General features: G+C 35.7%; 1 protein-coding gene and 1 non-coding gene across 3 annotated transcripts in view; one reads left to right on the top strand and one right to left on the bottom strand.

The window, feature by feature from the left end:
- The window catches only part of BRWD3 (bromodomain and WD repeat domain containing 3), a 170636-nt gene extending 155409 nt beyond the window's left edge, over positions 1–15227 (top strand). Inside the window, exon 41 of one of the 2 annotated variants that reach the window (XM_070291890.1) lies at positions 14661–15227. In XM_070291890.1, coding sequence (XP_070147991.1) covers positions 14661–14737 — 77 coding nt within the window. In that variant the 3' untranslated portion in view covers positions 14738–15227. Of the gene's footprint in view, positions 1–6367; positions 7153–14660 lie in introns of those variants that run through there. The other variant, XM_070291889.1, reaches the window with a different exon arrangement.
- Positions 14232–14303, bottom strand: TRNAG-CCC (transfer RNA glycine (anticodon CCC)). Its single transcript has one exon. It is a non-coding gene; the product is annotated as a tRNA-Gly (tRNA).
- Positions 15228–16143: the final 916 nt, after the last annotated feature.

Below are 16143 nucleotides of genomic sequence, written 5' to 3'. Positions count from 1 at the left end.
ATTGTTTAGTTTTTCGAAATTTTTGGCTGTGCTGTGCAACATGTGGGTTCTTAGTTCCCCAACCAGGAATTGAAACTACACCCCCTGCATTGGAAGTGTGTAGTCTTAACCACTGCCAGTCTTTATCTTTTCAATATTAGCCATCCTAACAGCTGTGAACTGATACCTGATTGTGCTTTTGATTTGCATTGCCCTGATGATTAGAGATGTTGTGCACCTTTTCATAAATCTGCAATAGACATTATTTTCTCACAGTTCTGAAAGCCCAAAATCCAAGATCAAGGTGCCAGCAGGACTTTCTTCCTCACATGCTGATGGCTACCTTCTCCCTGTGTCCTCATGTGGCCTTTTCTCTCTATACACAGTCAGGGAGAGCCAGAAAGCACTGGTGTGTCTTTCTCTTCTAAGGATGCCAGTCCTGGTGCATTAGGGCCCATCTACCCTTATGATTTCTTTTAATTTTAATTATTTCTATAAGGGCCCTGTCTCAAAATACAGTCATATTGGGGGCTAGAGCTTCAACATATGTATTTGGCAAAGGTGGGAGGGCACACAAAATTCAGTCCATAACACTTATACCAATCTTGTAATTATGATTACCATATAACCCTGCTCTTTGTTCTCTCCAGTTTTTCCAGTCCACTCCTGTTTTCCTCCTACCCTGCTTATCTTTGCCAAATATTTTTTATTTTTAAATGTTGGAATATACCAAGCTCAGTCCTCAGCTACCTTCTTGCTCTCTCAATGAGCTTTCTCAGTTCTTTTCACCATAAATGTTACTTCTTTACTGAAAATTTCCAAAACTATATCTCCAGCTCTATTCAGGTCTGCTCTATTTCTAGACTGCTATATCCACCTGATTTTCTTTTTCTTCTTAAAATGCTTTAAGATTTCTAGTAGTATTTAAATCTGTAATCTCTATTTTTTTTCAACAGCTTGCCCAAACCTATTCTCCTTCATTGTTCTCTAACCAAGCAAAATATCTCCAGCATCCACCAAGTTATTCAGGCCATACATAAAACCTTGGAGTTGACTTTCCTTTTTGATTAACACTTCATATCCAGACAGTCAACAATTCCTGTCAGTTTGAACTATAAATGTTGGTTCTGATAGCTCCTCCAGAAGGAAATATGTAAATCCAGTCACTTCTCATCACCTCAATTGGTAAATCTCTCATAATATCTTACATAACATGTCTATTACAGTGTACTGTCACTTGATCGATGCTTCCAGTCTTGCCCCTTCTCTGTTCTGTTCTCTGAACAACAGCCATCAGTGTTCAGTCAAGCAGTCATGTCCAACCCTTTGCGATCCCATGGACTGCAGAATGCCAGGCTTCCCTGTCCTTCATCATCTCCTGGAGATTGCTCAAACTCATGTCCATTGACTCAGTAATGATGCCATCCAACCAGCTCATCCTCTGTCATCCTCTTCTCCTCCAGCCTTCAGTCTTTCCCAGCATCAGGCTCTTTTCTAAAGAGCTGGCTCTTGAAAACAGATGGACACAGTAATGGAATTTCAGTTTAAGTATCAGTCCTTCCATTGAATATTCCAGGGTTGATTGCCTTTAGAATTGACTGGTTTGATATACTTGCTGTCTAAGTCTTCTCCAGCACTACAGTTCAAAGGCATTGATTTTGAGGCACTCAACCTTCTTTATGATTTAACTCTCATATCCATACATGACTACTGGAAAAACCGTAGCTTTGACTAGATGGACCTTTGTCAGCAAAGTAATGTCTCTGCTTTTTAATATGCTGTCTAGGTTAGTCATCAGAGAAGGCAGTGGCACCCCATTCCAGTACTCTTGCCTGGGAAATCCCATGGACGAAGGAGCCTGGTGGGCTACAGTCCATGGGGTCGCTAAGAGTTGGACACGACTGAGCAACTTCACTTTCAGTTTTCACTTTCATGCATTGGAGAAGGAAATGGCAACCCACTCCAGTGTTCTTGCCTGGAGAATCCCAGGGACGGGGGAGCCTGGTGGGCTGCCGTCTGTGGGGTCACACAGAGTCGGACACGACTGAAGCGACTTAGCAGCAGCAGCAGCAGCAGCAGCAGCAGGTTAGTCATAGCTTTCCTTCCAAGGAGCAAGTGTCTTTTAATTTCATGGCTGCAGTCACAACCTGCAGTGATTTTGCAGTCCAAGAAAATAAAGTCTGTCACTGTTTCCATTGTTTCCACATCTATTTGCCATAGCACAGCAACCCTCAGTTCAGTTCAGTTCAGTCACTCAGTCGTGTCCGACTCTTTGCAACCCCATGGACTGCAGCACGCCAGGCCTCCCTGTCCATCACCAACTCCCGGAATTTACCCAAACTCATGTCCATTGAGTCAGTGACCCATCCAACCATCTCATCCTCTTGTCGTCTCCTTCTCCTCCCGCCTTCAATCTTTCCCAGCATCAGGGTCTTTTCAAATGAGTCAGTTCTTCGCATCAGGTGGCCAAAGTATTGGAGTTTCAGCCTCAACATCAGTCCTTCTAATGAATATTCAGGACTGATTTCCTTTAGGATGGACTGGTTGGATCTCCTTGCAGTTCAGGGACTCAAGAGTGTTCTAAAACACCATAGTTCAAAAACATCAATTCTTTAGCACTCAGCTTTCTTTATAGTCCAACTCTCACATTCATACATGACTACTGGAAAAACCATAGCCTTCACTAGATGAAACTTTGTTGGCAAAGTAATGTCTCCACTTTTTAATATGCTGTCTAGGTTGGTCATAATTTTGCTCCCAAGGAGTAAGCGTCTTTTAATTTCATGGCTGCAGTCACCATCTGCATTGATGTTGGAGCCCCCCAAAATAAAGTCTGTCACTGTTTCCACTGTTTTCCCATCTATTTCCCATGAAGTGATGGGACCAGATGCCATGATCTTGGTTTTCTGAATGTTAAGCTTTACGCCACCTTTTTCACTCTCCTCTTTCACTTTCATCAAGAGGCTCTTTAGTTCTTCTTCGCTTTCTGCCATAAGGGTGGTATCATCTGCATATCTGAGGTTATTGTTATTTCTCCTGGCCATCTTGATTCCAGCTTGTGTTTCTTCCAGCCCAGTGTTTCTCATGATGTACTCTGCATAGAAGTTAAATAAGCAGGGTGACAATATACAGCCTTGACATACTCCTTTTCCTATTAGAAAAATCTGTTGTTCCATGTCTAGTTCTAACTGTTGCTTCCTGACCTGCATACAGATTTCTCAAGAAGCAGGTCAGGTCGTCTGGTATTCCCATCTCTTGAAGAATTTTCCATAGTTTCTTGTGAACCACACAGTCACTTTGGCATAGTCAATAGAGCAGAAGATGTTTTTCTGGAACTCTCTTGCTTTTTTGATAATCCAACAGATGTTAGCAATTTGATTGATCTCTGGTTCCTCTGCATTTTGTAAAACCAGCTTGAACATTTGGAAATTCACAGTTCATGTATTATTGAAGCCTGGCTTGGAGAATTTGGGTATTACTTTACTAGCATGTGAGATGAGTGCAATTGTGCGGTAGATTGAGCATTTATTGGTGTTGCCTTTCTTAGGGGTTGGAATGAAAGCCAACCTTTTCCAGTCCTGTGGCCACTGCTGAGTTTTCCAAATTTGTTGGCATATTGAGTGCAGCACTTTCACAACATCATCTTTTAGGATTTCAGATAGGTCAATTGGAATTCCATCAACTCCACTAGCTTTGATCATAGTGATGCTTCATAAGGCCCATTTGACTTCACATTCCAGGATGTCTGGCTCTAGGTGCATGATCACACCATTGTGATTATCTGGTTTATGAAGATCTTTTTTGTACAGTTCTTCTGTGAATTCTTGCCACCTCTTCTTAATATCTTCTGCTTCTGTTATATCCATACCATTTCTGTCCTTTATTAGGTCCATCTTTGTATGAAATATTCTCTTGGTATCTCTAATTTTCTTGAAGAGATCTCTAGTCTTTCCAGTCTATTGTTTGCCTCTATTTCTTTGCATTGATCACTGAGGAAGGCTTTCTTATCTCTCCTTGCTATTCTTTGGAACTCTGCATTCATATGGGTATATCTTTCCTTTTCCCCTTTGCTTTTTGCTTCTCTTCTTTTCACAGTTATTTTTAAGGCCTTCTCAGACAGCCATTTTGCTTTTTTGCTTTTCTTTTTCTTGTGGATGGCCTTGAGCCCTGTCTCCTGTACTGTGTCATGAACCTCTATCCATAGTTCATCAGGCACTCTACCAGATCTAGTCCTGTAAATCTATTTCTCACTTCCACTGTATAATTGTTAGGAATTTGATTTAGGCCATACCTGAATGGTCTAGTGGTTTTCCCTACTTTCTTCAATTTAAGTCTGAATTTGGCAATAAGGAGTTCATGATCTGAGCTATAGTCAGCTCCCAGTCTATTTTTTGCTGACTGTAGAGAGCTGCTCCATCATTGGCTGCAAATAATATAATCAATCTGATTTTGGTGTTGACCCTCCGGTGATGTCCACGTGTAGAGTCTTCTCTTGTGTTGCTGGAAGAGGATGTTTGCTATGACCAGTGTGTCCTCTTGGTAAAACTCTATTAACGTTTGCCCTACTTCATTCTGTATCCCAAGGCCAAATTTGCCTGTTACTCCCGATGTTTCTTGACTTCCTACTTTTGCATTCCAGTTCCCTATAATGAAAAGGACATCTTTTTTGGGTGTTACTTCTAGAAGGCCTTGTGGGTCTTCATAGAACCATTCAACTTCAGCTTCTTCAGCATTACTGGTCAGGGCATAGATTTGGATTACCGTGAAACTGAATGGCTTGGCTTGGAAATGAAGAGAGAGCATTATGTTTTTGAGATTGCATCCAAGTACTACTTCATTGTGGACTCTTTTGTTGACTATGATGTCTACTCCATTTCTTCTAAGGGATTCTTGCCTTCAATCACAGAAAATTAACCAATCTAATCACATGGACCACAGCCTTGTCTAACTCAATGAAACTATGAGCCATGCTGTGTAGGGCCACTCAGAACAGATGGGTCATGGTGGAGAGTTCTGACAAAATATGGTCCACTTCAAAGGGAGTGGCAAACCACTTCCGTATTCTTTCCTTGAGAACCCCATGAATAGTATGAAAGGCAAAAAGATAGGACACTGAAAGATGAACTCCCCAGGTTGGTAGGTCCCCAATATGCTACTGGAGATCAGTGGAGAAATAATTCCAGGAAGAATTAAGAGATGGAGCCAAAGCAAAAACAACACCCAGTTGTGGATGTGACTGGTGATGGAAGCACAGTCTGATGCTATAAAGAGCAGTACTGCATAGGAACCTGGAATGTTAGGTCCATGAATCAAGGCAAATTGGAAGTGGTCAAACAGGAGATGGCAAGAGTGAACGTTGACATTTTAGGAATCAGATAACTAAAATGAACTGGAATGGCTAATATTAACTCAGATGACAGCAACCATAGCACTCTTTTAATGTAAATTGAATGCTGTCATTCTCTAGCTTTAAAATTCTACATTGGCTGTTATCTCCAACTCATTTCCTATTTTTCTCTTCTACTCTTAATTTTACTGGTTTCTGTCTCCTCCAGTGGAAGTCCAGATATCACCTCATTCAGTTTTTTTCTCAAATACTGCCTCAACCAAAAAATCTTCCCTAGCTGTTATACATACATTCACACTCTTTTCTTTACCCACTTTTTGTTTTCTTTATAACCCACTTTAGTACTTGAAATTATTTATTTGTCTGCTTCATTGTCTATCAGGGTTTCCACACTAAAATATAAATTCAAGGAGCAAATACTTTGTCTCATCATTGCCATATTCCAGTGTCCAAACAATGCCTAGTTGATAGTAAGTAGTCAGTAATAATTGTTGAATGAATGCATAAAATTATTCTAAACACGTGCCCATGTTCCCTCCTAGAGTTGAAGCCCTTACATTTTTGCCTAGCTTTTTCATCCCCCATCATCCCTACACAGTCCCTTCATCCCTGCAAAAATTAGTCAGACAAAAATAAAAACCTTAATATCTTCCATTTCAGGAGCTTCCCTGGTGGCTTAGTGATAAAGAATCTGCCTACTAATGCAAGAGATGTGGGTTCGATCCCTGGGTTAGGAAGATCCTCTGGAGGAGGAAATTGCAACTCACTCCAATATTCTTGCTTGGGAAATCCCATTGACAGAGGAGCCTGTCAGGCTGCAGTCCACAGGGTTGTAAATGAGTCAAACATCACTTAGCATCTAAACAACATCTTCTATTTCAAACAGATTTAAATTCATACTCCAACACTCTGTATGGTTTTACCCCATTTATATTTGGGCACCAAATATTTTTTGATAGGTTGTTTCTTTACTTTTGAAGCTAAATAATCATCTTATCAGTGTCAAAGCTTAACTTTAAAAAATTATTCATCTTGATTTAGATCACTCCCTTGATGGACCCCTTACAAATGGTGATGGCAGAGAGCCCCGGACAGGAATCAAGAGAAAACTACTTAGTGCATCAGAAGAAGATGAAATCATGGGAAGAGAAGAGAAAGAGAAAAAAGAAACAAAAGAGAAATCACATTTATCCTGCTCAGAGAGTGGAGAGTTAGAATCCAGTTTAAGTTCTGAAAGTACCTGTGGTTCTGATTCTGACTCTGAATCAACTTCCAGAACAGATCAAGATTATGTAGATGGAGACCATGATTATAGCAAATTCATACAAACTAGGCCTAAAAGAAAACTCAGAAAGCAATATGCCAATGGAAAAAGAAACTGGAAAACGAGAGGCACGGGAGGAAGGGGCAGATGGGGCAGATGGGGTAGATGGAGTAGAGGAGGCAGAGGAAGAGGAGGCAGGGGACGAGGCAGTCGAGGAAGAGGTGGAGGTGGTGGGAGAGGGAGAGGAAGAGGGAGAGGAGGAAGAGGTGCTTCTAGAGGAGCCACCAGAGCCAAACGTGCACGTATTACAGATGATGAATTTGATACTATGTTTTCAGGACGCTTCAGTAGACTGCCTCGAATTAAAACAAGAAACCAAGGCAGGAGGACTGTTTTATATAATGATGATTCTGATAATGACAATTTTGTGTCCACTGAAGATCCTCTGAATCTTGGTACATCCAGATCAGGCAGAGTGCGTAAAATGACAGAAAAAGCCAGGGTTAGCCATCTCATGGGATGGAATTATTAGCAGTTAATAAATTTAAAATAATTTTAAAAATTCAATGGCCTTCTACTGCAGGGAATTTACCAGGAAATCTACAAAGCAAGTTGTGTGGGGACTTCTGCTTCCTTTCACATTGGTGCTTTTCCATTATGCCAGTATACATTTGTTTCAAGACTTTTGATCTCCACACTTCATTTGTTCAAACAAGCCTTACTCATTAGGCCTTAAATTAAAAAAAAAAATTCTACACACACACACACACAAACCACAGACACACTACAGATTTACTACATTAAGGGAGCATTCAGCTTCTTAAGAGTAGCATGACATTTTTATCTAAATGGAATATCCCTCTTTTGCTTTTGTATCACAGAAGTATAGCACCTTCTTACAGAGTTTTATATAGTTTGTTTTTGCCATTTTGATTCTTGTACCAGTAATAATAACTTTTGCACAATACACCAATCCTAAAGGCAGCTATTAAATGTTTACAGTTTCTATATTGTAAGAACGATCTGGATTATTTTACTCTTCCCAGGCCAAACTTTCATGAATTGTACTGAACTGAAGTATATATTTATACTACAGTTATTTTTGGGGGGTGGGAGGGTTCTTAATATGCTTTTCATTGATTTGCTTAATTCATGTTAAAGGTGAGAAAGGGTTGGTGCCTTGTAAATATGTAGCAGATCTTTGTGGTGTGTCCTGATGTGTGCATTAACTTTATTAAAAAAGAATACTTGAGGTATCAATCTAGACAAGGTGCCAAATGCAAAAGTTTCTTGCATCCTTTTTCTTTTTTCTGTTATATTTTATTGCATTAATAGAACTTGTGTAGCTTAAAGAATAACTTAAACATTTGAAAAATCCTCATCCACAAAGAATAACTGAATAGTAGCTCAGCTACCTCTATTAACTACAACTACTGGAAACATTAAGAAAAATAGATGCTGTTATTCATTACTAACTAAGGAGAAATAGAACAAGCTTGGTAGGAATGAATACTCATAAGTTATAAGCTGAGAGGTTGTTGATAATTGTATTGGCTCTCAAATGAATAGTTGCAATTAAATTTTCTCAAGTATCATAAGCTCTACCTTATTAGGCTTTTCTTAGAGCATATTTGTGTAAGTAGACTTGATCTACTGCTTATATATCCCTGCTACCACTTGCTATTTAGTAACAGCTGTGAGTGACTGATATTGAATTTGTAACTGTAGCACAGCACCTAGTTTGAGTTAAAATGTTTTAGCTAGCTAATATTTTGAATCAATGTAGGTTCAGCTCATACCATTCCAAAGGGTTCTTCTGTTAATCTTTCAGAATAGAACCTGGTTGCACTGCACACTGATATTTTGAGTCATTATTTTATAGATTAAAAATAAACCCTATGGTCTTGTTTACAGCAGTAGAGTGCACATTGGTTCCATAAGTGAGCTTGAGTTCCAAGATCAATTTTACTCCTCAAATTTGAGAGATTGCAAATTTGCTAATTCATTAGATACCTAGATTTTTGAGGTAAGAATAATATTGATCTCTGTTTTTGTAACAACTAATTTGCCCATAGATCAGACTTATAAAATAAAAGGAACTTCTTAATATATGCTTAGTAATCCCAGGATATTTCTTAAGCTAATGTATTTGTCTCATGTTTTCAATCATTTCATGCATCTGAAAATCCTTAAGTGCAGAGGAAGGAGTACACACATAGCATTGCTTTTTTGGTTGGGTTGGGTGGGGGTTTTTCTTGGACTAACATCTTTAAGCAATTTTCACTTGCAGTAGAAATGATGTTCAGGCTTTAAGAAAGTATTGTGAATTATTAATGGAACTAATTTCTATTTCCTGACAGTAGATCAAGTTTATTTTTGGTTGTTGTAGTCTACTTTTCACTAAACCAAAATTACTTCTGGTTGTAACTCAGCTGCCACTTTTAACCCATAATATAGATTTTAAAACATTCATGTTTAAAACTCTGCATTTGATTTTTTATAAAATGTACTATTTTAGTTATTCATATCTTGGACATTTAGACTAAATTTGTGCCTGTGTTTTCCTGGAATTGACAACACTTTGGCCTACCCTATTCAAAGTAACATAGTTACTTAAATTCATGGATATATCCAAATGTGTATCATGTATATCGTTGTAGTGTGAAAAATTTTTTTGACATTCTTCTATGAAGAGCTGACCTCTTGAAATGTAGAAGAATTGCCATTTGTGTGATTTAGCTATCTCAAGCTTTATTTATAATTTATTTTGAAAAATAAAAATGGCACATTTATTTCCCAAATGTCAAGATTTTCTAGGTTTAGATAATTAGAATAAAAAGGGTGAAGACATTTTAAAGAATATTTTATATGTAGTGAGATACTGTGAAAATACTAGTGAACAGCATTTTGCTGTAATGTTGATTTCAGTTATTAGGATGTAAAGAGTTAGTCGCCAGGGTATGTTAGATGAGCATAGTTTTCACTTACTACAAAACAGATAATTTTCTGTTTGCATGCAATTATTTTAATAAGTGTAAAAATAAAAGTTTGGAAGACAGTGTTTTTACCTTTATATCTGGATTCCCACCCCCCAATTTATACTTTGCTTTTTTTTTTTTTGTAATATCACCTCTTGTGAATGTGTTGTAATTTGTATTGCATTGATATTTTATCACTTTAATTTTTTAGAGGTTCTTTAAACCTAAATAAGATCTGGGTTTAGCCATAGCAAAGCAAGTAGGAAATGAGCTAAGAAATTTGAAAAAAAAAAAAAGTCTAAATTTTAAATGAATTTCTAAGAAAAAAGTTACATTTAGGTCCATGAGAGCATATACATGTAAAAGCCTATTCCCGTTCTAGATATTAATAGTCAATGAATTGTAATATTTCTCATGAATGCTAATAATGTTTAAATTCCCAGCTTTAAGATTCTAGCATGTGTATCTGTTTATGAAACAGATTGTGTTGCTTCTATGGCTTGCTGTGTGTATCTCTTCCAGCAACAGGATGCTCTCTAAAACATTCACTGGCCTCTTAGTGTAATGACTAAATTTGTGTGTGTGTGCATGCACGCATGCACTTGTGTGTGCGTGCACAGATCTATAGATTTTTTTCCCTCAACTTAACATGTTTTATCTCAGACATTAAAAAAAAAAAAGTTGATATGGAAGACAGCTGTATTCACTGTCTACCAATTCATTGCTTCTGTTGTAAAGCACTTACCCTGTATATATACTGCTTGATTATCCATATCATTATGCCTTCTAGATAAACAATCTAGGTTTTGTTGTGTACATATGCCCTGTTTTTAAAATTTAATTTGCCCTTCTTTCATGTGTTTCTTTGTCCGTTTCCTTTCCCAGAGATCAGGCTTGTGCTCGAATTCTTCCATACAGCACTTTGTTTCACCCAGAGGCTAGGAAACTGAGTAAAATTATTAAATCTTATTCTGCACAACTGTGTGCTCAGATATCTAACTCAGCCTTCCAATATTTTAAAGTAAATTTGAGTGATTTATCTTTGTTATTGCTTTTGTTGTTATCCTAGATTGTCATCAGATAATAATAACAGAATGATTGAAATAGAAAGATGTGTATGCCACTTCTAACTTTTGATAAAAACTTTTTGGAGAATTTTTCAAAATTTGTATCTTGTAGTGATAAAATTAAACATCTATTACTTGCTTTTATATCTCGGGAATTATTTTATGCACATTTATCAACTGGTACTTATGTTTAAAGTTGGCATTTTCTTTAAGTTGGGATTTTCACATCCACAGAAGGGAGACTTTACTAGATAATTTTCAGTATGCTTTGATATCCTGCCTTTTAAACAATAACCAACATTTTGAGTTGGGAAATAAATAATTACTTCTGGGGGAAGAAATGGAACTTTTAACATTTAAAGTTCATTGTTTTAAATGTTAATTCCATCCCCAACATTTTTGTGTTACGTGAGGCTTTATGAAAGTTATTGAAAGTAGAATATTCAAAGATCATTTTCCCAAATTAAACAAGTTTTGATTAAATTTTAATTATGAAGTTAAATTATATTTATGGTGCTGTATTTTGTATAATATGTATTGTCCTCAAATTTCTTGACACTTATTTCTCATATAGTCTTATCCTTATTTCCTATTCCATCATTTCTCTCCTGCTTGCTCTTACCTTCATTTCTCTTTCTTCAATGAAGACTGTACCTAATTTAGCAAACTTCGACAAAACTGGCAATTTATGATTCATTGATGGGAGAAGTACAGTAGAAAGGCCCTGCAGTTTAGAGTTAAGATGTGTTTGTTTATTTATATGTGTGCCCATTTGTTATTCTTAGACCTATCTTAATTAAATTTAGAATATGATACTTTGACATAAAAGCATTGTAAGTATTTTCTAAAAAATAAAACTATTGATACATATTAAAATTGCCATTGGTAATTGACTTTTGAAATCACATACAAGAATATTTAGAAACCCACTTGGGAAATGTGGTTTACATGTGTCACCAGATACATATTAGGCAGTACTACAAATGTTAATTCTTTAAACAATACTGTGGTGATGGCAATCAGTAATTTATTTCTTTGTCCTGTAACTTATCATCCTTGTCTTTTGTAATTCCTAACAAAGTATTAACAAAATTGTACCTTATGTTTGTTCTTAGTATCCGTAAATTTTAAGGTGGAAAATCTTTCAGTTAATAGTTGATGTGATGTTGTATATGGGCAAAATGTCCATTAAACTAAAATTCAGTAAAGAAAGGTAAACTAAACTGGCTTGGTTTATAAAAGATGTTTTGTTTGGCAGTTATTAGTCATTATAAGCAATTATCTTCGAAGAAAAAAACTGGAATAATTTGTTGCCATTCTTTATGGGATGTTTACAATAAAATTCCAAGTTGTTTGGAATCAGTTGCACTCTTGCTGCTTTGTGCTTCAACTCAGATACTGGAGATAAATTAACAAGAAAAAAGAAATATGGAGTTACCTTTCCATTATCCAGCTTCAAAGACTGTAACATGTAACTCTTAGGCCTTTCCTTTCTTATTTCTTGTCATATAGTATTTTATTGTTATTATTTTAGTCTAAGAAACTAGGGTGCTTCCTTCTATCAAAGAAAATTAAGGGTTTTTTTTTTTTTCCTTAGTTGTTTCAGATATTCTTTGGGTCATTTTTAGGTAATAACTATGTTAACATTTCAAATGTGGGCTGCTTGGTGCATTAAAAAACAGCCGGCAAAGCTTTATTTAACATTTTGTTTTATAGAGAGAGGTCTTTGAAATGAATAAATTTCTAATGTGTTTAAAGCTTCTTACAAGTTGTAGCAGCTGAGCTTATGAATCTCCACCATTCTTATTTATAGTAAAATTGTCCACAGAGGCTTAACTATATTATAAATGGTGCTTTGATTCAATGTATGTGAAAGAGGGAGAGAAGTAACGTTAGAGGTTAACTTTTGAGCCAGGAAGTGAAGGCTCATTTAACAAGAATATTCCACTTCTGCAACTAAACGGTTGCTGAGAATTTTCTTCCCAATGGTCAGAACTCCATTCAGTTCAAGGTAAGTGAGCTGGCTAAAGACTGGACTGTATGTTTTATACATGCACTGTATTTTGTGCATTTAGAATTAAGAAATAAGGTGTTTAGAAAAAAAATACTACCTTTGCCTTCCGGCATCATCCTATGGCTATGAGAGTAGTCCACATTTTTGTAATATTTGGAGATTGAAGTGGAGATACATTGTTTGGTATTTATGTGTAGTTGCTTCATTGGTTAAAGATAGCCCTCTTTAAAGATACAGAAGTGTACCTTAAAAATTATTTATTAACAGGATCTGATGTCTTCTGACTTCACCTGATAGGTTTTTTAAGATTGTTATTAAGTCACTAAATCTTGTCAGACTCTTCTGTGACTCCATGCACTGTAGCCCACCACCTCTGTCCATGGGATTTCCCAGACAAAAATACTAGAGTAGGTTGCCATTTCCTTCTCCAGGGGATCTTCCTGACCCAGGGATTGAGCCCCTCCTCTCCTGCATTGCAGGTGGATTCTTTACCTCTGAGCCAATGGTGAAGCCCTTTGAAGATAGAAAAAGTAAATAAGTTTTTTATAACAAAATTTTACAGCAGTATCCAGAGGATCCATTTTTTTCCTAGTTGGAAAGGTCAAAGACAGAGTGCTCTCTACCCTATTCTTGAGTTATATGTCCCTGATAATTTAAAACTACTTTCCATAAGTGCACAAAAGAAAACCTGTGTATTGAGCCTGTGGGTTGGTTTTCTTTGGATACTTAAGCCTGTATACTTATGGTTGCTTTCTTAGGGCTTTTATATAAGTACTTAAAAGGATTTTTTTTAATGCTACTTATTGTTAGTAAACCAAATATATCATTAAATAAAAAAGAACTTTTTATGGTATCAGTGTTTTACTGAATTTTGAAGAAAATTTTTTCCTATTTTTGTAACTGTAGTATTTGCCAGCTATGTCAGTTGCCTTAATAAAGTTACTTCACCTATCAGTTATAAAACAGCTAATAGATAATTCTAACTTTTCTTAATTATTAATAAATTAAACCTTAATTTGACATTGGAGCACTTTTAAAAACAACTTTGAAGCTAGTATCCTTTAATTTGTAAACTTTATGTACTATTAGATTGCCTTCTCAGCATCTTTATGTTCTTCAGAAAATAAGTTTTATAGTAAATATATGAAGAAATAAAAACATTTTAAATTGCTTGATTTAGGTTACTAATATTACTTGGTGGAATTTATTCATTTTTAAGAATGCTTTTGTGGTTGATTTTTGTCATGTTACAGTTCTAAGTAGTATTTGTATAGCACGATGTTAATTTATGTTTGGTATTTTGTGTATTCTGTCAAGTAATTTAAGGCATTAAAACTCTGAAGGTGTTTTTTTAATATTTTTCTTTGCTTTTTAGAAAAACTTTAGAATATCATGCTAAAATGAGATATTTCAGCCCAAATTATACATTAACTCATTTTTTAGAGGATTTTTTTGTAACTGTTGGTTATTGTTCACCTAAAACATTAATGATATACTGGTCGTTCTGAATTGTTTGTTTGTTAATATATATATATTTTTAATTTGGCTGCTCCAGATCTTAGTTGAGGTATGCAAGATCTAGTTCCCTGACCAGGGATCAAACCCAGGCCCCTGCATTGGGAGTGCAGAATCTTAACCACTGGACCACCAGGGAAGTCCCTATTTGTTAAATTTTAATTTATAAATTAGAGCAAACCTTGTATACAAAAACATAAGTGTTAATTTTGTCTAGTCTGATGGTATGGAGTAGTAAATGCTTGATCATAGTCACATTGCCTTTCACTTTTGAAGGATGCTATTCATTTTTATTGTTAATTGTATTGAGTAGTTAACATAATATAGAAAAATACTTATTAAGCGATATATTTCTATTCTCCAGTCACCTCAAAAATATGACTGGTAAATACATTTCAACATTGTCAAAATATTCATCTTTTATCACTTTGCTTAATTATTCAGGTAAAAGTTGTTGGAAAAAAATCTGACATAATGAGTTACATTCTTTTTCCAGATATGTATGAAGATCTCCTTCATAAAAGAAGATACTTACCACCAGGAGTTTATAGCCTATATTCTTCATATCAATGATAAGAGGTGGCTAAAAGAAGACTGATTTATTCCTTCTCAGGCTTATTTGTTCATTTTATTAATTCAGTCAACATGTATTAATTAATTTCAGCCTTTACTGAGTACTTATTATGTGCCAAGCATTGTGATTTTTTTAAAAGAGCTTTGCAGTTTACAAATTTCATCTTTAAGTATATACTCAAGCACCAGAATTACACTATCAATAAATTCTGTTTTTCAGATCAGAAAAGTGAATTTCAGTGAAATCTAGTAATTTGCTAAAGGTCACATGGCTGATAAATAGAAAAGCCTTGATTAATCCAGACTATCTGCTTCCAGGTTTCTAGTCTTAACTTTTGTATCTTATTAATGGGGTAATATTTGGTTCCATTTTCCTCTTTTCCATTGTCCATGAAATGAAAGCTGCAAAGTCATACAGTGTGTACTTTGAAGGTGACATTTCTTTTTGCTTATGGCTAAGATTATTTAATAAAGGAGACATTAAGATGTCGATCTTTATGCCTCTTAGTACTTTGGAGAGGTGGTAGTTAGGAGCTAAAAATTTTTAAGATATCAGATTTATAAGTAGGAAAATACATATCTTATGTATACTTACACAAAGGTAATATCCAAGGAAAATCAAAGAATTTGCTTATATCTTATTTTAAGGATTAATTCTGCTAATAGTCTATACAAGTGTCCTTTTCAGTGCATGATACAAAATTTATTGGTTACTGCTACTTTACACACTGATCTCTTTCCAGCTGCAAAGCCTAGACTTTGTTTTTCCTTTGGAGTTTGAATGGGTTTTAAGTACAGTTCTCAGAGAATATGGGAAGGTTCCTGGTTTAAGCCATGGGTTAGTTAAGTGTTTTCATTTTTTTTTTTATTCCTTGAATCACTTCTGAGTTTCACTCATTTAATTTGTCACTCTTCTCTTTTACCTTCATTTAAAAAAAAATTCCTAAATTGAAAATGTCTAGGGAAAATAAGACTGTTTCAGAAAGGAAACATTTTTTAACCCATCTTTCATATACCAGTCCTTCTTTTGTACCACTTTAATTTGGATTTTTTTGTAAGACTTTGGGTCAGGGATGATTTGGTGTGTTTCAAGTAGCTGTATAAGTATAGTAAAACTAAATTTGAACCCCTGCTAATTTGAATTTTAGAACAGTTTTTTGTATTTTATTTTTTATAACAGTTCTGTTTATGTGGTTATTGGGGGGAAAGCTTCAAGAACTCAGAGCTAATGTCTTTGTCACATAGTAGATCTCCCCTTGTTATTCTTAAGTAATGGGATTCTTCAGTGGGTTTTAAAAAGCCATTAGGACTGCCTGAGTTGCATTTTGCTATGGCATTTTACATTGGTCTCATTCGTATTTCATCATGCCACCTTTTCTAACCACATTCCATTCATTGTCATTCAA

This window comes from Ovis canadensis, chromosome X (genome assembly GCF_042477335.2).
Source record: "Ovis canadensis isolate MfBH-ARS-UI-01 breed Bighorn chromosome X, ARS-UI_OviCan_v2, whole genome shotgun sequence".
In the NCBI taxonomy this organism is placed as follows: Eukaryota; Metazoa; Chordata; class Mammalia; order Artiodactyla; family Bovidae; genus Ovis; species Ovis canadensis.
This window is presented reverse-complemented; position numbering and strand designations above follow the sequence as displayed.